At 40.9% G+C, this 22,190-nt stretch overlaps 1 protein-coding gene across 8 annotated transcripts in view; it reads right to left on the bottom strand.

The window, feature by feature from the left end:
* Positions 1 to 250: 250 nt before the first annotated feature.
* The window catches only part of mcf2lb (mcf.2 cell line derived transforming sequence-like b), a gene marked incomplete at its 5' end in the record, with an annotated part of 49,581 nt that continues 27,641 nt past the window's right edge, over positions 251 to 22,190 (bottom strand). For 2 of the 8 annotated variants that reach the window (XM_082507292.1, XM_082507290.1), the window contains 31 exons: positions 251 to 2,342; positions 2,439 to 2,542; positions 2,631 to 2,743; positions 5,252 to 5,361; positions 5,792 to 5,869; positions 6,018 to 6,083; positions 6,602 to 6,661; positions 7,084 to 7,176; positions 7,444 to 7,550; positions 7,701 to 7,773; positions 7,881 to 7,959; positions 8,051 to 8,143; positions 8,237 to 8,458; positions 9,458 to 9,583; positions 9,689 to 9,781; positions 10,128 to 10,220; positions 10,316 to 10,385; positions 10,493 to 10,608; positions 10,698 to 10,764; positions 10,916 to 11,001; positions 11,097 to 11,155; positions 11,830 to 11,989; positions 12,202 to 12,393; positions 12,489 to 12,680; positions 13,764 to 13,883; positions 13,956 to 14,070; positions 14,671 to 14,795; positions 14,918 to 15,067; positions 16,097 to 16,213; positions 16,351 to 16,470; positions 19,739 to 19,829. In XM_082507292.1, the coding sequence (XP_082363418.1) occupies positions 2,263 to 2,342; positions 2,439 to 2,542; positions 2,631 to 2,743; positions 5,252 to 5,361; positions 5,792 to 5,869; positions 6,018 to 6,083; positions 6,602 to 6,661; positions 7,084 to 7,176; positions 7,444 to 7,550; positions 7,701 to 7,773; positions 7,881 to 7,959; positions 8,051 to 8,143; positions 8,237 to 8,458; positions 9,458 to 9,583; positions 9,689 to 9,781; positions 10,128 to 10,220; positions 10,316 to 10,385; positions 10,493 to 10,608; positions 10,698 to 10,764; positions 10,916 to 11,001; positions 11,097 to 11,155; positions 11,830 to 11,989; positions 12,202 to 12,393; positions 12,489 to 12,680; positions 13,764 to 13,883; positions 13,956 to 14,070; positions 14,671 to 14,795; positions 14,918 to 15,067; positions 16,097 to 16,213; positions 16,351 to 16,470; positions 19,739 to 19,829 (3,370 nt within the window). In that variant the 3' untranslated portion in view covers positions 251 to 2,262. The remainder of the gene's footprint in view (positions 2,343 to 2,438; positions 2,543 to 2,630; positions 2,744 to 5,251; positions 5,362 to 5,791; positions 5,870 to 6,017; positions 6,084 to 6,601; positions 6,662 to 7,083; positions 7,177 to 7,443; positions 7,551 to 7,700; positions 7,774 to 7,880; positions 7,960 to 8,050; positions 8,144 to 8,236; positions 8,459 to 9,457; positions 9,584 to 9,688; positions 9,782 to 10,127; positions 10,221 to 10,315; positions 10,386 to 10,492; positions 10,609 to 10,697; positions 10,765 to 10,915; positions 11,002 to 11,096; positions 11,156 to 11,829; positions 11,990 to 12,201; positions 12,394 to 12,488; positions 12,681 to 13,763; positions 13,884 to 13,955; positions 14,071 to 14,670; positions 14,796 to 14,917; positions 15,068 to 16,096; positions 16,214 to 16,350; positions 16,471 to 19,738; positions 19,830 to 22,190) is intronic. The other 6 variants (XM_082507293.1, XM_082507287.1, XM_082507288.1 and 3 more) reach the window with 5 other exon arrangements.

Here is a 22,190-nt window from a genome sequence, read left to right as displayed (position 1 = left end):
AAAGGGGTATGTTAGTTCCTTACTACGATTGTTTGTTTGTTTGTTTGATTTATTTATTTATTGGGGGGAAAGCTATGAAAAGACCTGGCAACCCGTTAATTTGTTTCAGTTTCGTTTCTCGCTTTTTGTTGTTAGCCTACGACCACAGCTCTTTGAGAAACAGCTGGTTACAGAAATGTTTCAGGATGACTCAGAAATCAAAAGCAGAAGGCTTCAGATTACATCTCAGCACCGAGAGAGAGAGAGACAGTAAGTGAATTGTCACAAGTCATTTATGTAAAAAACAAAACAAAACTGGACAAGTCACAAAGCAGTGACATCACCATACTTAATGTACAATATAGCATCTCCTTTAACAAACATGACAGACACATATTAATAAACAATATCTACATTCCAAACATTTTCCCTCTGCTGGGAATAAGTTAGCCTATACAGTGATCTCCCATTATTCACATGGATACATTTGTAAAACTGTAGCATATATGAAAATGCACAAAGAGTTTGACCAGGCTATCAGAGACAAAAGCAAAAGGACAAAAGCTCACACACACAAACTCTGGAGAGCTGGTGACAGAACAGGTTTCTAATGACAGACTGACAGCAGACAGGAGGAGAGTTTACAGACAACAATAAAATTAAAGAGTGGATGAATATCTGTGGGTGCTTCATACAAATAAATAAACTTTTTTTTTTTTTTTTTAAAGTGGACAGAGAGTTGGCTCTCAGGAAAAATTCATTCAAGCTAAAGAAAGTGGACATTGCCCTCTTTCTCATTCAGAGTTAAAATATGAACTCCTGAAGAAATTAGTGCATGTGAACACAAAGACAGCTGTTGTCCACTAACCTCTCCCCGCTTTTAGTGTGAGCATAAATAGATGCATTTGCTGAGATCAGTCCTGCTGGCCCATTCATACATCTATTACATTATCAGCACGTGGATCTTCTGTCTCCATGACAGATCTATACAGTGAAATTACCATATGCATGTGTTTTGTTCCTTCACAGTAAATGTATAACATTCTGAATGTGCAGTGTATGTGAGAGGTTAGAAAAATTAAATAAAAATGCAGTTTTGTTTCATTAACTCATGACTGCCAATGGCAGGAAAACACAGCAAATATGTCTCCTCATATGCCACACAGGGTGAGATCCTATATGCTAAAATGTGATGGAAATACCCCCTGGTAGCCCAGCCCCGTTGATTTTCATGCTGTCAGCCCGGTGTTTTTTCTTGGTTAATTGTTCTTTAGGTTGATAATTAATGATCTATAATCTATGTTCAGGAGGTAAGCATCCCTTGGAGTAAGGGGTAGGAGGTTGTCATTCAGACTGTCATTGTCAGAGTGCAGTCTTTGCCCTCTTAAAGGTGTGGCTGGTTTGTATTTGCTATTGGCAACTCAGAAGAAGAGCTTTTTGGAAGAGCTGAAGCTCTGCTGGTCTTTTCCTATTATGGCAGGTGTGCTAGGACCTTGAACATTGGGACATGGGGGGCACTGCAACATGGGACCTGTCTTTGATTTCTTATAATGAAAAGAACAAGAGAAAAGATGTGTTCATACTGGGGCATTCCCACTGAGCTGTAAACATGATGAAACAGGCATATGGAATAGCAGATGTGCCTGCATTCTTCAGGTGTCGTCTGTCACTCAACCAGGGGTGCGGCCACCTCCTGGAGAGCAATGTGGGGTGTCCCATCTGTGTAATCTGTGCAGCGGCATCTTGGGGAACACCCTGTACATTTGTGAGGTTCTGTCAGCCTGTGGATTCACGTTACCAGCCACTGGTTGACTAGAAGTTGTCTGTTCCTCTTGATGCTGCTTTAAGTCATCCACTTTGTTTACTGCCACTGGCAGTAAGGAAGAAGTAAAACAGTACAGAAGTTTGATGACTGTGGTTCTGTGAAACCCAAGATGATTGCCAGTCATGCTGGTCACTTGGAAAATTTCAGCATGAGAAGTTTCATAGAGCTCATATGTAGCCTACCAAGTTATTTATAGTGCATATGCACAGGTAGCCTACACATCATGCATATGATTTTGTTTACATAAGATTTCAACACGTGCAGACTATGAGGAGACATTTTGTTTACTGCCACCGGCAGTGATCCTAGAATTCATAAAACTATAGTTACCTTTGTAACTTCTGTTTTCTGTGGAAAATTGACAAAATTCATGATTACATATGCTGGCAAAACGGTACAGATAGCCACATGATGTAGGAATGATGGCAGTTTGATGATGAAGAAAGTGCAGAGTATTTTCAGGGTTTGATATCAGAGAAGCTTGTGTAGGTCTCACTGCAGCTAGATGATGTGCTGAGGTTCCCAGAGCCACTGCCTTCTGTTTGAAACACAGCCACATTGAGGAGTTAATGCATGTGTAACAAATGCATGTTGGATTTTGACATGATTTATTTGGGACTGTTTCTTAGAATACCTGAGCTGGTGAGAGACTGACAAGACTTTGATTTTCCAATGAGGTTGATAAGATTAGCAGCAGGAATCCAACCCTCCTTAGATGTGTTTAAGTTACGCACAAGCCTAGACACAAAAGTATAGTTAAACCAATGCTTCTAAATTATAGATTTTTTTATTAGTTCACATAGATAATATAAGGTTGTAACCTCACCACTGTCCATCGTCCCCCTCCTTGACCAGCTGCACTACATCTCCGCTCTTCACAGAGAGCTCTTGAGCGCCACCGATCTCATACTCAGCCGTGACGGTGTATTTTCCAGCACACTGTTCATAGTCAAGATAAGAGACGGATTCAAGAGAAATTCAGCAATCTTTCCAGATCATGAGTAACACGTTAAGATAATTCCATAAATGGATTTCCATTAATGTCACACAATACAAAAAACAATTGCATGCCTTCAGTTACCATAGGCTCTTCCAAACCTCCAAAATCATGTTTCATGCGTGTTGAATTGTCTCTTCTTCACTTTACACTACAGTTTTAGATCTATTAGAAAGTAATGGCTTTATGACAGTTCTGAAGTCATTCTGTGACAGCTCAGATTAATAAGACTCAGCAGTAATTGATATCAGAGTTTTGACAAAAGGTTAGCAAGAGTTGAAATCAGCTTTAAGCTTTCAGCTGTTTGTGGAAGTCTTTCTTCTGAATTTATCAGTATTGGAAAGCAGCAGCATCCTCCTACGAGCACAACAGTGGCAACTTTATCAAGTACTTATAAAGTTACAGTTTTAAACTGTTACTATTAACTAAAGTGTACAGCAATACTTTTCTACAATGGCAGAAAGACTTGCACACATTATATGGTAAATGGCCTGTATTTATATAGCGCTTTTAATAGTCCCTAAGGACCCCAAAGCGCTCTACATATGCAGTCATCCACCCATTCACACACACATTCACACACTGGTGATGGCAAGCTACATTGTAGCCACAGCCACCCTGGGCGCACTGACCGAGGCGAGGCTACCGGACACTGGCGCCACTGGGCCCTCTGACCACCACCAGTAGGCAATGGGTGAAGTGTCTTGCCCAAGGACACAACGACCGAGACTGTCCAAGCCGGGGCTCGAACCGGCAACCTTCTGATTACAAGGCCTATATAATACAGGGAGTGCAGAATTATTAGGCAAATGAGTATTTTGTCCACATCATCCTCTTCATGCATGTTGTCTTACTCCAAGCTGTATAGGCTCGAAAGCCTACTACCAATTAAGCATATTAGGTGATGTGCATCTCTGTAATGAGAAGGGGTGTGGTCTAATGACATCAACACCCTATATCAGGTGTGCATAATCATTAGGCAACTTCCTTTCCTTTGGCAAAATGGGTCAAAAGAAGGACTTGACAGGCTCAGAAAAGTCAAAAATAATGAGATATCTTGCAGAGGGATGCAGCAGTCTCAAAATTGCAAAGCTTCTGAAGCGTGATCATCGAACAATCAAGCGTTTCATTCAAATAGTCAACAGGGTCGCAAGAAGCGTGTGGAAAAACCAAGGCGCAAAATAACTGCCCATGAACTGAGAAAAGTCAAGCGTGCAGCTGCCAAGATGCCACTTGCCACCAGTTTGGCCATATTTCAGAGCTGCAACATCACTGGAGTGCCCAAAAGCACAAGGTGTGCAATACTCAGAGACATGGCCAAGGTAAGAAAGGCTGAAAGACGACCACCACTGAACAAGACACACAAGCTGAAACGTCAAGACTGGGCCAAGAAATATCTCAAGACGGATTTTTCTAAGGTTTTATGGACTGATGAAATGAGAGTGAGTCTTGATGGGCCAGATGGATGGGCCCGTGGCTGGATTGGTAAAGGGCAGAGAGCTCCAGTCCGACTCAGACGCCAGCAAGGTGGAGGTGGAGTACTGGTTTGGGCTGGTATCATCAAAGATGAGCTTGTGGGGCCTTTTCGGGTTGAGGATGGAGTCAAGCTCAACTCCCAGTCCTACTGCCAGTTTCTGGAAGACACCTTCTTCAAGCAGTGGTACAGGAAGAAGTCTGCATCCTTCAAGAAAAACATGATTTTCATGCAGGACAATGCTCCATCACACGCGTCCAAGTACTCCACAGCGTGGCTGGCAAGAAAGGGTATAAAAGAAGAAAAACTAATGACATGGCCTCCTTGTTCACCTGATCTGAACCCCATTGAGAACCTGTGGTCCATCATCAAATGTGAGATTTACAGGGAGGGAAAACAGTACACCTCTCTGAACAGTGTCTGGGAGGCTGTTTTTGTTTTGTTTTTGAATGTCAGAAATGTATATTTGTGAATGTGGAGATGTTATATTGGTGTCACTGGTAAAAATAAATAATTGAAATGGGTATATATTTGTTTTTTGTTAAGTTGCCTAATAATTATGCACAGTAATAGTCACCTGAACACACAGATATCCCCCTAAAATAGCTAAAACTAAAAACAAACTAAAAACTACTTCCAAAAACATTCAGCTTTGATATTAATGAGTTTTTTGGGTTCATTGAGAACATGGTTGTTGTTCAATAATAAAATTATTCCTCAAAAATAAAACTTGCCTAATAATTCTGCACTCCCTATATAGCACGAATACTGGGAATCGTTCCATCACTGTTGTCTGAAGCTATGAGCAACACTGACATAAAAGTGTATTATATTTCTGCTGGCAGTGTTATGGTACCAACAATGATATCAAATGTCTGAAAACTTTGAATGTAACCTTAGATATAAATACTGGATACCATAGCACCAACACTGTGATTACAAGCCTGCTATCTGTTAGTCATACACAGTGACTCACCAGCTTCTTGCCATTTTCATCTTCTGGGTCAGAGTTAAGAGGATCTTCAGCGCTGGAGTAGCCGTCATGTTCCCCTGAGGCATCGAGTGACAGGGAGGCTTTATTCCAGCCTGAACAGAAGAGGCAAAAAACAAAACAAAACAGGTGCTTAGTTTGCAGCAACATTCAGCCTCAGCTACTGTCAAACATGTACGTGACCTGAAGGGAGAGTGATGAGTATGGAAGAACCACGATAAGGTCCCCATTGTTAGAACAAAAGTGGCTAAAATCAGGAATCCCAGATTACACAATCAGATCCACAACTATGCACTACAGAAAAACTCCAAGATGGTGGAGACTGGCATGCAACTTCATATTTTAAACTTTCTTCAAACAGAGGTATAAAGTGGGCAGGCAAACATGCCTCTGTGTCAGAGGGTATTCTATGATTTTCTCTGCACTTGAAGGGGATGTGGAAAAGACAAACGCGCTGCCTTTAAAAGGTTCATAGCAGTGAAACACCCTGACACAGCCAGCTGTGGCAGGTTAGTGCCAATATACCTCTCCACTTTGTCTGTAAGAGACTAGAGGTGCTGAACCACCTGGCTCTGGTCAGGTGGAGGGCTGGAGGACCTGCATCTGAGGGACAGGAGGCAATGGAAACACAGCTAGTCACTTTTCCTGCTGTAGCTGCAGCCAACCAAACCTGTGTAAGACCTTGGATGTATTCAAGCATTATGGAAAACAACTAACCCAGCAAGGAGGCTATGCAGTGGCTGAACATTACCTTTAAAGCCAAATGGTGTGGGATCACTCTGGCGTTTCGTCTTGTGATCTGGGCTGGTGGGAGATCCTGGGGAAAAAAAGTAAAAAGAAGAGATGAGGTTGAAAGTTAAATCAAGAAAGACATAATTATCAAAAAGTAATATTCAACAGGCCTATTTTCATGAAAGGAATGAAGGAAAGGTATAAAGGAGGCATAGAAAACAGCACTTTCTCAGCTCAGACTAATAAAACAAACAAAAGTCAACTAATACAGAGGTAGAAAAGTAACTCTAACTAAAACAGCACCTGCAAAAAGTAGCTGAACTCTGCAAGATTTCAGAATAGAAGCTGCTGCCATAGAAAAAGTGCTTCAGCAACACAGAGGCCGCTCACGGGAGACATTTTGACATGTTACAGTATGCAGGTGTAAGGTTTTTGCACTTCTGTGGTTCTGATATTCTGCATGCTGATTTATTCTGTTTACCCTGACATAACTTTCAACACCTGCTCAGATTCACATGCTTTTCTTAACAAAGTCAAAATGTCAACTGTGCAAATGCCATTACATTGGATGAAATAAAACTGGGGTCTAGAGCTGTGCGATACCTGATGATGGGAAGACTGTCATGGGCAATGTAAAACTTTTGTCATCAGTACTTGAGGGCTCTGTGGAGGGAAGCATGCAGCATTTCTGACTAAAAGGCTTTAATAAAATCCCCCAGATACTTTCTCCAGACTGAGCAACAGTCACACACTCATGTCTTTGTGGTAAAAGTGAAAAGAGTGCTGTCAGAAGTTAGCTTTACCCAGAAGTTGTGACAAAGTCAGGAAATAGGTTAAAAACATAATTGTATATGATCTATGATGATTTATAGCAATAACTTCCTGCAAACTCACTTGAGCCTGATTATTTCTTGTCCTAAAGACATGAGAGTGATCCAGCTTCTAACTGATGTAATATTAGTGTCTTAAGATGATTAAACAAAAATGTATTGCGTCACACTAAATGGAAAAATCCTTTTTTTGTTTCACAGATGCAGAAGATGACATATCAGGTGGATAATGGAAAATCTCTGGCTTGCAGTTACCTTTCTGAGCTTTGAGGTTACTGAAGCCCTGTAAAGTAAAGCGCTTTTTAGCCACAGCAGCTCTGTCTGAGGTCGGGCTTGTCACACCCTCATCTGACTCAGACGGAAAGCAAGGAGACAAGACAGACGGACAAAAAGAATTAAGGAAGAAGGTAAGTTGGGTTAAGAGGGAATCAATACGGAGGGAAAATGGAACTTGATTCATTGGGAAATGAGAAGTTAAGACACGAACCAATCATAAGAAGTGGGAAAGCACAGAGGTAGGGTAAAACAGAGTTGATGCAACACATGCATTGCAAATGTTACAGTTAAAATTTAACAAGAAACAAGGCGGGTATCCCTCGTGCGCTCTTCACTCACCTTTCCCTGCAGCCTTTACAGAAGAGGAGGAATTGACATCAGGACTGCAGGACTCAGCTTTCTTCTCTTCTCCCTTTTTAATGCTCTTCTGGCCTGTCTTGAATGGGCTGCAAGTGGAGAAGAGAGCAACATGAGAAGCTTCAACAATTTCTGAAAGAACTGGCCCAGATTATTAAAAGTTTACAAAGGGCAATCACATGGAAAATGTTCGTAACACCAGTGAGAGAAAGTAAATGAGGTGGGGAGTTCGGACTTACCTGAGACTTACGGTTCCAGTGGGAACAGGTGGAGCATGGGTGGCCTGATCTGGTGCCCTCTGCTGGCTTGCTTCTGAATGACACAAATGAGAGAAAAACAGCGATGCTGGAACATCACTTCAGCTAAGGCATAAGTTATAGAAAAACTTTCATAATGGCTTTCATAATACATGAATGTACCTCTGCATTCCTCCAGCTGGGTCGTCAGGACCTTCCTGATCTCATTTACCCAAGTGGTTTTGACTTCAGCCGTTGGTGCCTGAGACAAAAAGGATGTACACCCCTCAAAATCTAACCATTATCAGAGTATTTGCTCAGTAGTTGTTCTTTATTAGTCTTTGTTTATTTACCTGAACAATATAGACTTCTTCTCTGGAGTTGCACCAAATTTCAAACTTTTTGTTGTCTCCTTTTGCATTCTCAGTGATGCCCACGGCTCTCATCTGTTCAATAAACAGTGAAGAGAAATATGCATCTTTGTTACCACATCAGTAAAAAAAGAATCAAATGCAATTTGCAACCTTAGATGGGCTCACATTCAAGGACTGCTTGAAGCTGTATGAAGGAGCTTTCTCATAACCTTCCCCGTTCTCCTCTCTCCTCTTGCAGAAGAGCAGGGCCTTCTCGTGGAGGAAGAGGTGTCTCTGCATGGGCTTGAAACGGGCCAGATCCTTAACCTTGGCATGGCCTTTCTTGTGCTCGGTCCACACACTGAATGACCCTTGCATAAGCAGTTTACCCAGCTCACTCAGATTACCCTGAGAAATGAATGGGTTGAAGGGAAGAGATACTTTAATTTAAAAACAAAAACACGCTGGATATGCTCTAAAATAGTTTACAGATGCCCAAGTTTGACTTTCACACACCTCAGTCTTTATGCCAAATGTAGCTCTCTTTTGTGCTGTATGCCAGAGTTATCTGAAGTGTCACGATTATGACAAATATATCTTTCTAAATAATTTATATATACACTTGTAAGTGGCTGCCAAGTTTTAACAGGCGCAAGAGCAGAACACTTGTCTAATTTATCCTAATTTCAAAGCTCTCACGTCACTTATCATCATGTTTCCATCTGCTAGATGAAAGTAACAGTGGAATTCAAAAGGAGTTTCACCTTTCTGGACCTTTATATCTCAAATGATCTGTTAACACTTGATCCTTTGACATCAAGGAAGTCGAAGGATCATGTCAGCTCTTTTCTCCCAACAGTTTTCACAGTTTGCACATTATTTTTGAGTGTTACAGATTTGCATATCTGGGCCACAGATATGTTGTTGCAGTGCAGTTCTTTAATGTTTTAAATATCACAAAATATGTAGACTTTCTTACTCGAGTCTTTGTTTGAACTGATTTTACATTTTGATTTAAAAAAAAGAGCTTTCAGTTTTGCTTCATGGATTGTAAAAAGCTCTATTATATCATTTAAAAGAACAATTTCACCTCAGAACCTATCTGACGTCCATGACATGTCAGTGACATACACTAAAGTATTGGCTGGCAACTGTTATTCCTTGAATTCAGGTGTTAATAGTCCCATTGCCACAGGTGTAGCCTATAAAATCAAGCACCTAGCCATGCAGTCTCAGTCTACCTTCACAGATATTTGGGCACCTTTGCAGCAGGCCAGTTTGTGAAATTTCTTCCCTTCTAGATATTTAACTATAAACTGTAGGTTATGGTGGCTCTGAGAGTCCATGTAGTGGATGCCAAGCATCTGTTAGGCGACTGATAAACTCTGCGCCTGTTTAATGTCTCACCTCAAATCCTGTAATGGCGATAAGGTGCATGGAGTCATTGACAGCCTTGAGGATCCCCACGATGGAGGTCAGCGCATCCTGCAGGTCATCAGCCCCTTCACAGCCCTTACTGTACTTCAGCATTTCCTGAAGTTAGAAAAAACCAAAGAAACAGCTCATAGCAACCACACGAAAACAGAAAAAAACAGTTGTAGAGTCTGTTTGATTTTTGGCCAACAGATAGATTCACACCTTCAGTAGCAGCTGGTACTTGGTAATCCTCTGAACCGGCTTCAGGAGATATGAATCTAAACCCAGTTTATGCTCCAGCTTTTTCTGGCATTCCTGATGTAATAAAAAGAAAATGATGTCAAATAAAACATTAACACCTTTTTACTCTGCCCACCTGAGCGTAAATCTCTTTTGAGCTACTGTATCTCACTGAAAAATGTGTTTAACTTGGTAACTTGAGTTGTTATATAATGCTGTGTTTTTCAAATATTATAGCTTTTAATTTCCCACTGGACGCTGGAAAAATCAGTTTGCAATTTTTGGTAACTAGGCAACTGAATTTAAGTATTTATACAAATGAGTTTTTAAAAATATTTTTTGGGAGGTTGTTATTTCCCCAAGCAATGAAATGTTAAATGGGTTAGGCTAACACAAATGTGCTGACGGCTGATTTGTTCACCTGGAAGAAGGCGCAGTCTGAGCACTGCCTCCACAGGCTCTCAGAGCGAGGTTTGTTGTGACAGTACTTCTCATAGATCTGCAGGTCTGTCATCTGAGGGGAAAGCAATGAAAAAGATTTGTACAGCACAGTCCCTTCCTTCAGTAAAATTTGTTGTGTGCCTCTCGGCTATCTCACCCTTTACTCACCCTCTCTAAGAAGCATCTACCAACCAACTCTGGGCAGTCTGTGTACTGCTCCAACTCCCTCAGAAAAGTTCTGGTAAAACAAAAAAAAAAAGAAAAAAGATTTTGAATGTGTTTATTGGCCTTGATGTCCAACACAGGACAGATATGATCAGTGACCACCAGATGGCGCTCCGTTACCTTTTGTGAAAGTGGTAAATTTCCGGCATGTTGCCAAACAAAACCTCCTTTTTGTTCTGCAAAGGCGCAGGGATAAGGTGAGACATTGCTGGATTATCCATCTCAGAGGCGTATCCCTGAAACAAACCAACAAAAGCACAATATGAAATACCCAGAGCAGGAAAAACAGAGAGCGCAGAAAACCTTCTGTGGAGTGATTCTACACCTGTAAGACACAGAGCAGCTCCTCCACGTAAGCCCTCTCAGTTTCCAGCAGCTCGTTCATAACATGTCTGCAGAAAGGCAAAGGCAGAGAGATCAAGTAAGGGGTTTGGTGTACTCAGATAGCTGCACGGAGCTTTAGATCCCCAGATAACCCTTTTCACACAGCCCATCTGCTGTGTAATTTGATTACAGATGAAAGAGTTAGTGTTGATCCCTCACCGCCTGAGCACTGCCAGGTTCTCCTCCTCCTCTGACAGAGAGGTATGTCTGCTGCTACTGTATTCGTTCTTCAGTTGGCCATTTCCCTAAAAAAAAGGGGGGAACATTGGATATGGAACAGACTCCAAAGTCTTCAGAAAACACTTGTACAACAGTTTACAAACAGAATCTTGAGTCTCACTTTTTCACAGTTGCCGGAGTCTGTCTCTGAGCATTTCTTCTCCAGCTTTGCTCTGCGTGCTGGGGATGTGAAAATACAGGGATGATTTTCAACTTATTAAACTATGTAATAACTATTAATAACTTTGATCGTTTTAGCTGGTCATGAGGAATGTGGCATGATATTAGAAAAGCTGCATTCAAGGTTTCCAAATACTTTATTATTGTAAGAAGCTGGTTTCAGCTCAGTAATGCTTGCAGCTTGAAACATCCTTTTTGCAACATGTATATTATACATTGTGTGGCAATTTTGTACAATTAATACAAAGAGGTTATGTGGTTTCTATTACTGTCAATGCTTCAATATACTGACTAATAGAATAGCTGTGAAAAACTATAAATTAACTGGAGAGTGTGTAAAGGCCCTTGTATGTAAATGTGTAGGATGCAGGATAAATAAAGAAAATGTATACATTTTTTTTGTCGTGAAAATAGTGATTTCAAGCTAAAAATATAAGATTTTTTTTATTTCCTTCTACAAGGTTGTTCTGCAATAAGTTATGTATCCTTATTGTGTTTGAACAGTGGAAAATGGACTGTTAATGCATGGTCTCAGGTATTGCACACATAAGAGCTAGAGACAGCATCAACAGGCTTCAAGTAATGCTAAGACTGAAGAGCACAAAAACCTGAGAAAGTCTGAAAAGGCTCTGCACTGCATGACGAGTGTAATGTACGGCCGTGTGAAGACTGACCAGGTGAGCTGAGAGGGGATTTGATGAAGGCTTCGGGTCTCGGGGCTACTGGCTGCACAGGCCTGGTTTGTTTAGCTGCTAGCTTCTTGAGGCTGACTCTCCTCTTGTCAAACATCTCCTGCATGGACGCCTGCTTCTGGAAAACTTTCTCCACTTGGTCCTGATGCACAGGAAGCCACCGGAAAAGTGTCACCATTAAATGTGTTATTGATGTATGCCAACATCAGTAAAGTCGTAACACAATAATCTGAGATGAGATATTATGCAATGTTAGACATTAGCACTAATGTTGTCATTTTTGTTGGCGAAAACCTCAGCGATGTGACGTTTGAATGCAACACGTGTGTTCTCCTCTCATGTCAGTCCTCTTACCCTAAACTGCTGGTTCAGCACGGCCTCGTAGTCTTTCCAGATGGTGCTGAGGTCTGTCAGCTGATTCTCGCCTGCATTATCCAGGTAACGTTCCAGCTCCTGCAGGGCCAACTCTGCGCCCTCATGTGACTGACATTTATCAACCGGCTGAGAAGCCAGCAGGTATATGCCATCATCAACCCACTTTGATGCCTGCAGAGGAGAGCAGAGGAGGATGAAAGTGGAAAAACCAGAAACAACACAAGACAAAGGGACTAATGGGGGCATGTATGCAGTTGTCTTCTCACCCGCTCCAGCCGGTGGTGTAGCTCCCTGGCTTTGAGGAGATGGTCCTTCTTGGCTCTCAGATTGTTGTTCACAGTTTCACTGATTGTTCTAAGCTCACTGCATTTGGGCTGAATGGAGTCCTCAGCGTAGTGGGACTTCTGGATCAGTTCATCACCCTCCTGGGACAAGGCTGCAGTTCTGACCAGAACCTCCTGAGGACCAGTGTAGTGCAACAGTTCAGTTCTGACCTCAGCTCAGCGGACAGTTTGTTCCAAAGAACAGGACCACAGTTATTGAAAGCACACTGAGATGACCTGAGAGGTCCAGTTGGGTTATAGACACTGAGTGAGTCAAAAATATATGGGGTTGTTGTGCACACAGGTATTGTGCTTTGAATGCACTGTGCAGCTGTGACACGAATTTTAGGAAATATAAGCCTAAAAGCTCATATTTAAGAGTTCCTGCAGAGTGTAATGGGATTTTGTCCAGATGAAGCTGCTGATGTAGTTTTGGTTCTTGATTTAAAGCTGATTGCACTACTTTTTTATTTAGGTCTTTCTTGCTTAGTATGTGGTTCTGTTGGTCAGTGCATAGCATGTTTCAATTTGAATTACTTACGCTTTTACTTTAAATTTGTTTAATTTTTTGTGTAGATTGTTGTATTTTTAGACACAACCTTGTTCTTTTTCCACCCTTGATGTCATCTGAGTTCCCTTGCTCCTTGCTAACCTTCCTTAAGCTTTGGTTTTCCTTATTATCTTTATCTTTATGGACTTTAATTATTCTCACAGTTTGGGAGAAACTCATCTAGTTTGATGTCCTTAAGTTGGACTTTTTTAGTGATCCCTGCGTCCTCTGTGCAGTACTTTATTAGATAAACGCACATTATGAAATAAGAAAACTTGAGAAAATTGCTGCACTTTAGACATTTTACACATGAATATGAAATATAAAGATGTTTAATCACATTTCATGATGATGATGATCACTATTATCTGTTCTATCAACCTTACTACATAAAATCGCAAACAAATTAGTCATTTTGAACAAAATGAAGCACATCTCCGTTTTTTAAATTTTCTTACATGAAAGTTTATTTAAATATCATTTAATTTCAATCATCTGCTAAAACACAGCCGGTGATTTGTTTTTGGAGTGTAATGTAATTTCGAAATGACAAAAAAGAAAGCAGAACACCTCCCCTCCACCCCCATCCATATTATAAAGCATCTTATGCAGCTGTTTGGGTCATGATTACACAAAGCTTTAATTGTGATGATTCAGGTGTGACTTACACAGACTTTCTCCTCGTAGGTCGTGAGCTCAATGAAGATGTGGTCAGCATGGGCTGGACTGATCCCAACCTCAGAGAAGGTTGCAAGTTTCTCAGACACCTGATCCAGCAGAGCCCTCACCTGCACCAGAAACACAAGTTTTGAAGAGATCCAGTATGCGGGATTTCAATATATAAAAAAAGTCCTGCTCACCTCTCGGTAGTTATGCTCAAAGTGGCGCAGTTGAAGACACTGCTCTAGTTTGGTTTGATGTCTCACCCAGAACTCATCAAAAGCTCGTTCTGTCTCGTCCAGCTGAGACAGCAATCTGCCAGGCAAGGCGAGAAAGACGGAGAGGAAAGAGCCAGCGTTAAATCGAGCTAAAGCCGTAGGGGGAAAATTAATGAAGCAGAGAATGCTGACTGAGGTTTTCAGATCCTCTTGGTTTATTGTGTTTGCATGTTTTTATGCTATTTAGTGGCAATAACTATTATGATTATTGTGGAGATCGGTTCTCTCAATGTGCCTTAAAATACCGTGTGACCTCAAAGCATACTGACTTGAAACAATATTCCTAAAATAGCGAAAAGAGATGAAACAGGCCAGGAAAAAATATCTTGCATTTTAAAAAAGGCTTTAATTTTTGTTACGTAAATACATCAGGATGTGAAATGCCTTTATAATTCAGTGCTGGCCTGATATGCTTAGCTCTTAATTTTAACTTAGTTCAAAGCATGTCCGAAAAAATCTAGGGAATCATTATTTATGAATTTCAAACAAATATTCATCCCACAAAAAGTTAAAAGTTCTGTCTCAATCAGCAAAGAAAAAAGTGCTCCTCTAATATCTCCTAATGTGCCATGACTGGAAGTTTTTTAGTTTTCAGTCACCGTCCCGCAGCTGTGCCACTGGCGTAACTGGTTCCAACCTTTGAACTGTAGCCAGATTCTCCAGTTCATCCTGGTTCATGTTGTGGTCGGGGTCTCGCACTACAGGCTCATTGATGCTCTCCAACAGCCTGCTGCCCTGACCCAGAGCCACCAGTAAATCCTCCTAGAAATACAGAGACAGATGGGGCAAGCATGCATTATCTGAACAGACCAATGAAGCAATTAATGCATATCATATTACTCTTGTAATTTCAAAGAATGCATTTTTATATTTGAAGGTATTACCTTCATTCTTTCTTTCTTGCTGGTGTGTGTGCTCAGAAGGATGGTTGTGGCCTGTATTTCATTTGGGAGTTCAGTTTCTGCCAGCTCAGTCCCAAATGACTGCAGAGTCTGTGCCGTTTTCTTTACCATCAGTGCAAAGCCTTCAATAGCCTGAGTCACGGGAGACACAACAGAGATTTTCATCGAGAAAATGCCAAATTTTCATTCTCAGGTGATGCTGATAAAATGCACTGGGTTCTTGTAACATGTAAAACAAATCATAAAGTGCACTTTTGAGGGGATTGGCTAGTTCCGAATTGCAGTCTGTAAGTAGAATACTTTATGACAATATAGTCAGTACTCAATTTGCAAATATCACTTTACATTTTGATCTTACTGTATAGGCGGAGGTTAAAGTAGACTGGATGGATCCAGTTCTGGCACTTTTAGCTAATAAGTGATCAAATCTTATCAGCAGTTTAATATCTAATAGAACCGAAAAATTTATTTTTCATGTGCTGCAGCCAACTTACAAGCCAGCTTCCACGTTAAACACAAGTAAGGTGTTCATGGATAAACAGAGTAACACTTATAACCTTCAGGTAATTTCAAATGCTTCAAAAAGTTTAGCAAATATCAGCAAATACAAACTATTTCTGTACCGTTTGGACCACAGTGTGGCTGCGAGCCAATTGTGTGTGGTATAGCAAGTTCCCTCAAAGAGATGGAGAAAGGTATAAGACAAAGAGGACAGGAGAGGAAGATGAGAAATTATTTTCAAAGGCATCTGATAAACTGGAAATTTAAAGCTTATGTAACCATGCTTATTCTTTGGTCATCAGATGTTGGACCTGTACATGGTACATACTGTATATATGTGCTGGATGAAAATGCTGGGGATTTTAGTGCAGGCTGTAGTGGTTAGTTTACAGCACTGTGGCACACAGACTAAGCAGTGCAGGTTGTGGTGTTCATTGTAAGTGGTTATGTCAAGGGTAGCACATTTCAGTTTAAATTAGATCTTAAAGTATTATTTTTAAATGATCCCGCCCCTAATCCTTACAGCTGCATTGAATACTAGAGTTCTCCCTTCTACCAAAACCCACTTTAACCCTTGCTTACAGGCATGCAGAAAAAGGTTTTTTTTTTAAAAATTGTCTTATTAAATGACCTAAATGGATAGTACTGAACAGTACATACTGTGCGGTGAGAGATCCACTTCTCATGGCAGTACTCCTGTGTTCCCCCGAGCTCCTGGGTCAGTTGGGTGCGATCAATATAAGAGTGCAGCTCAGTTATAGAGCTCAACATAATCACCTGAGAGAGACAAACATCAACATCTTTGAGCAACTATATTTCTTCTTCATTTTTTTTCCTATTTGAGAGGAGAACACAAGTCACTCATGGAATAGACACAAGTGTGTTTTTGCACAGGAGACCCAAAGCGCACGCACCGGCACCTTCATCTTGAACTCATCCTTGTTGAACTTGAAGAGGATGTCGGAGAGTGTGCGTTGCAGAAGGGTAGTGGGCCTCAGAACCAGAACCAGCTGGAGGTTCCCTGGGAAGGAGCCCTGACATAGGAAAGGAGACCGAGTATGTAGTAAGGCAAGCAAGTCATCACACTTCAGTTGTACATGTTCTGTTTTTTTCTTCTTTTGTTTTCCTGCTGACAGCATGGACTTCTCATATATTACTCTCCCCCTTTGTCTCTCCTTCCATCTCCCACGTGATAACACCGATGTGAAGAAGCTAGTAGACTACCAGAGAATGAAGAAAATGTGGAGGGTGCAGGGCGCCATCGCATGCCAGGGACATTAATCTTCATGTCTCTGAGATGCTTCTGCATGAATAATGAGGCAGACGGCGTATTCACACATGTGTGGAGGCACATTCAATCAGGGTTTCCCCTTACTCAGTTGACATTGTCAAGCTGAACTGGCATAGTTTTGAGTTGTTTGGTGACAAGGAAGTTATCAATTTATCTCCTTTTTAGACACATCTATTTCACATCTTATCCCTGTATCTGAGGAGTATTTTTTTAGCCCTTTTCACAGCTTGGCTGCACAGTATAAACACTAGGGGACACGTCTATAATTAACTTGATTATTTCTTTGCAAAAAGAAAACAAAGACAGTTGCTTCAAACAACATACTCAGCACAAAAACAGATTTCACTAAGCAAAACAGTTTTGCTTCATGTGTTCAGAACATCCACATAAATCCTTTTCATATGTATCTTTCTGTCCATCTACCACACACTCTCAGCCAACAGACCCAATAAAAGCTAATTAAAATGTCATGATTGACACCCACTGACAGCATGGAGGGCACAAGCTGATCTCCCTTCTTCAGGCAATACAATAGATAATGCAGCTTTAATTAGCTAATGACCTAAATGGATGGTTTGTCTGATTGGCCATCCTCCTCGAGTGAGTTGGGGAATGCTGGTCCAAGCAGAAGTGAGAGCGAATACATTGTTCATAAAAGAAATCCTCTTGGGAGCAGCATTATTAATGGGATTAATAAATCAATCCATTGTTTGTCCTTACTGACCTGCTGGAAGAAGGAAGATAACTGGTTAAAATGGTCATTCACCATCTGCAGAGATGAATCATGCAATCTGCAGAACATATGGCTCTGTTCGTTAGTGGTAGGTGTTATCACAAAACAGGCCTGTTATTAATTATTTTATGATTAATGGATCTGGAAGTCTTGTGCAGAAACAAATCTGAAACGAGTAAATGGTAAATCTGGTAAGATTCTATATTTTATCACCATCAAAAAACCAAAATCCTAAGAAATATATATGCAAATTAATATCTGAGCCTGTGTGTAGCAAAGCCTGATATATCCGATTCCTGGTAAGAATCCAGAATAGCTGTTAGGAACTTTAATGTAATGTATTGTTAAACCTTCAGAGAATACATTGAACAAAGGCACTGCTGTGAGTCCTAGTGCACTAGCTAAATATAGTCCAACTAACACAGTGTGTTTTCTAAAACAGTCGCAGGAATTAAAAATATATATTTTTAGAAATATAACTATATATTCATGTGCAGCAGGTTATCTTCTTTAAATTAAAGTTCTCATAGGCTAAAGGCTACAGACAGTTTTGGGAGCTGACACTATATTATATATCCAGTCTTAGCTTCCAAGCATTCATCCATGTTGCTTGGATCTGTTGTCTCTGGCAGTCATGCACTACTTGCTCTTTGACAATGGCTGACACACACACGCCTCAGGAGGAGCCTGATAAATGACAAGCTTTAGGTAGTGACAGACTTAATTAAGACCAGTCTACAAACACTTTCTCTCATAAGACTCAGCTCAGCTGTCCTCAAAAACACACTGACCCACATTCAGGCCCACAAGCCCACATATGCACGAGTACACACATCTACATAGACATGCACATGCACAGCAAAAGACAAAGAGCATCACTCCTCAGCCGCCTTATTTTCTCACAGACACAGACCAACACACAGACGGAAGAACCTCCACTCTACAGATAGCGCCACTTTTCATCACCACGTATTTAACAGCCTGGTGGAATCACTTCAAGCAGAGTATTAGTACAGGGCTGACTGAATGGCCCCTTATTACCAGCCTGTCAACCTGTAAAAGTCTGCCTTGTGGGATTAATAAAGCTTGATTTAATTTGAAATGACTGAGTGGGTCTCCCATATCTCTGGAGACAGTGGGTGGTAATAGCCATCATTTGCTCTCCCACTCAGGCATTTCATCTTTTTATACATCTGCCTCCTTCAGTGTTTTCAATAGACACGTGAGGATCTGCTTCACACAAAAAATGCTGTTCTATGTAGATTTCCTTAAGGAAAACTGTCCTACACACCATCTTTGTCATCTGCCGTGTCTGAAAAATCCTGAGATTCTTTTGATTCCAGTGGAGCAATTCTATGATACTGGAGATCAACACAGTAGCTCATTTTTGTTACATAAAGAAGCTACTAAGCCAAAGAAAACTGGCCTTCTTTCATTAGTATATGAATCATGGTGCTTGTCAGCAGTCCATTGGTTTAGCTCCAGTTAAACAATACTGAGAGATTGTGTAAGAGGGTGATTCCCACCCCCATCTATATACACTATGGAGCGCTGCCAGTGCTTCATCAACTCCCTACAGAAAGCCTGAAACATGGATGATCATATAGACACTCTGGCTCACTGTGCACAAGTAAAGCCTGGGACAAATGAAACATGCTCCAAAATAACATTCTCCTTATTCTGTTAGTGTCAGTTTTCCATCTAAAAAGAAGCAGGATTAATGAGCAATGGAAGAGATTATATCAGAAGTTCCCTCTATCCTGATGTATCATGCAGCAGCTGAAAAACATACAAAAGGCTACTTTGCTTAGTAGGTTGTGCAGGAGTCCTTTAAGCCACTGTGAGCAGCATTTAAGTGACTCATTTATACTAATTTACTCAATTGTTTATAATAGAGGCCCAAATATCAATCAATGTAAAGCCAAGATGATGAGTGAAAGATTTAAACGAATGTGTGAACAAAACAAACACATTCTGCTGTATTTTCAGCTTATTTTTCCCCATAGCTGTGAAAACACTGGCTGTGATGGTAATGGTCGAGAGCTTATGGCTGTGCTTTCTCATATATTAGTGGTGGAGCTGTTAAGTAGAGGAAGTTACAACATCTCTCTGAGGCCTAATAAGCTTCATCCTCCCATGGGTGATGGTGTACGGACAGTTCCTGTCAAACCTCGGTCCCCTCACTCTCACAGCTGATGAAATATCTGTTTCTGTCCCAGTGAGACTCATGCAGAAGGCAAGTGCATGCTCAGATCTGCAGAGGCAAAGACAAACTTACTGCAATACGAAGCAGGGTCCCCTTTACAGCTGCCCATCGGTCTTGCCGGCGATCAATCACCAGGATGAACCCCACGCCTGTTGACGACAAGCTGGAACACACAAGGAGGAAACATTTTCAGCACAAACTAAACAGATCTGTTGTGACCAGCTTGATGGTTCAAGGGTGAGAAAGTTAGCAGCACAGTGAATGTGGAGGATGTCATATCAGTTTGTTTGTTTGTTTTACATGGAAACAGCCTGTACTACAACCAAACGACAGACAAGTAGGGAATTCTTTAAACACAAGAGCTTTAAGAGGTGGGAAAAAATCCTCTATGGCACAGAAGTGAAGCCAAGTGCCTGTTCACAGATTTCAGTTTTGTTGTGCTGCTCTTTATCTTCTTAGACAGCTGGCGCCATCAATAAAAGGAGATACTGTGAAGCGCCTCCAGATTTCTTGGCCACCAGCCCCCAGCCCTCACTTCCCCCATTCCCCTGCTCTCCTTTGTGGTCCCAGTAGAAATGGGGAGGGGATGGGTAAACACTGACAACAACTACTGACGGCCGCACGTGCAGTTTACCAGCAGAATCCTATCTACACTACCTGAAACATGTGCATCCTGTTTCAGGTAGTGGTAAAGCACCGTCATTACCTTTCAAGCAGAAATATTCCAGTAAGCTTCAAGTATTTGTTTTCACATCTTTCATTCTGCAACTATTGACTGCGTAGACAAGGTGGCAGCAGTTAAAAAAAGAGCGGTCCGTGTAACAATGAAGGCAAAATGAAAACACAGTAGATGCAGATCCCAGTGTGTTGTGCTGTTTGAAGCAGAGGCAGCCAAATGTTTAAGACCATTCCAGGATCCAGACTCTGCACCCCCTTCACTGCATCTGTGCGCTAACCAATGAGAGCTGAGAGCTGCTGGAATAAGAGCCAACCAAACCAAGGGTGCATAGCAATGGGCAGCTTTATTAGCCAATCAACGGATCAAAACAGATGTGAGGTTCTGAAGAGCATTTACAGTGTGCACCCAAAGCTTGCAGTATTAGTAAATCTATTCATGTCTGCCTCTCTAGTTAATGCTGTTACTTACTGTATCATTTACATTAAATTACTCATGACACTTCCTTCCCCTTTCATCTTTTCCTTTTTCTCCTCCTCTATCATCCTCACTTTTCACCCCTGCAGTTTCACACAGTCATTGCTTTACAACTCATGTGCAGAGGTAAAGTGAGACAAGAGCTTTTCATCCTTTCAGACATTTATGACTCGTAAAATAAGAGGGTGGTTTATGCTGAACATCCACTGCCAGGGGATGGGAAATTTAATCATTTGGCCTATCAAGTAGTAGCACAACTTTAAAGTAAAGTATTAGCAGAAATTTGAAGGTAAATGTGAATAAGTGGATGTACAGTTTTTTGTGTAGCTATAAATTTTTTTGCAAACACTACTCATTTAAATATTCATAGATATTTTCTGGTGCTTTGGGGGCAGCGCATCCATGAGTGTCCTTCTAATAATTGGATTTCTTATGACAAAGGGTACAGAAGCACCTCGAGCTGTGAGTCGAGCTGTGAAAAAGCTTTTGCCCAAAGCCACTGCAGTGATGGGATGAGTCTCCTGGTTTAGTGGATATGCAACACATAACACGCATGGTACAGCTCTGGCCTCCTCTTGTCTTTTAACAGGGCAAAGAAATGTGCATCTGTGTTATATAATAAATAAGAAGCAATCAAATTGTTAATTTGTGAATCTATAAGAAACAAAATAAATTAAAATAAACTTTAATTTGGATTATGCTTATGAAAACAAGACCATTCGCCTGACTTCTAAGGGGGATTTTCTCGCAGTGATTGTATCCATGTTAATTTAATGTATTATGAAGTTGAAATGATTTTCTCTAGCAAAGACCAAATTAATATAGACTTAGATCAGAGACGGTGTGATTTCAGAGAAGTCATTTGGGCCTCTCTTTCTTTCTTTGGTCTTTCATTATCAACAAAAAGCTTACAATTTGATTGTACACACTAACAATTGTAGTTGTGTCTTTGTTGGAATATCACACAATCTGTGTATGTTCAGACAAAACCAATCACACCAATTTTGAGACCTACTGCCAAAACATAGCTGACCTGCTTATAGGCACCTGGCTAATGTGTCTGAGGGAGCATTCCATTAGTATTGTCACAAAAATTGATATCCGGATGCTAATCGCTACTAAAAATGACTACAAAATTAGATACTCAATCAAAATATTACCAAAACCAACAGTGCGATCTTTGGGTCCACCAGTTGTGGATAGAGCAGGCACAGAGCCCCTCCCCTCACTAGCAGCTGAACACATGAGTGGTAGTTGACATTTAAAACAGTGAACAACATTTTATGAGGAATTTCAAGAGGTCAGTAAAGCTCCTGTTTCAAGAAAATTGAAGTATTGAACATTCTCACATGTAACGTTAGACATTTAACT

This window comes from Aulonocara stuartgranti (genome assembly GCF_965226115.1).
Source record: "Aulonocara stuartgranti genome assembly, chromosome: 16".
NCBI lineage: Eukaryota > Metazoa > Chordata > Actinopteri > Cichliformes > Cichlidae > Aulonocara > Aulonocara stuartgranti.
The sequence above is the reverse complement of the archived record's forward strand: the minus strand, read 5'-3'. Positions and strand labels throughout refer to the sequence as shown.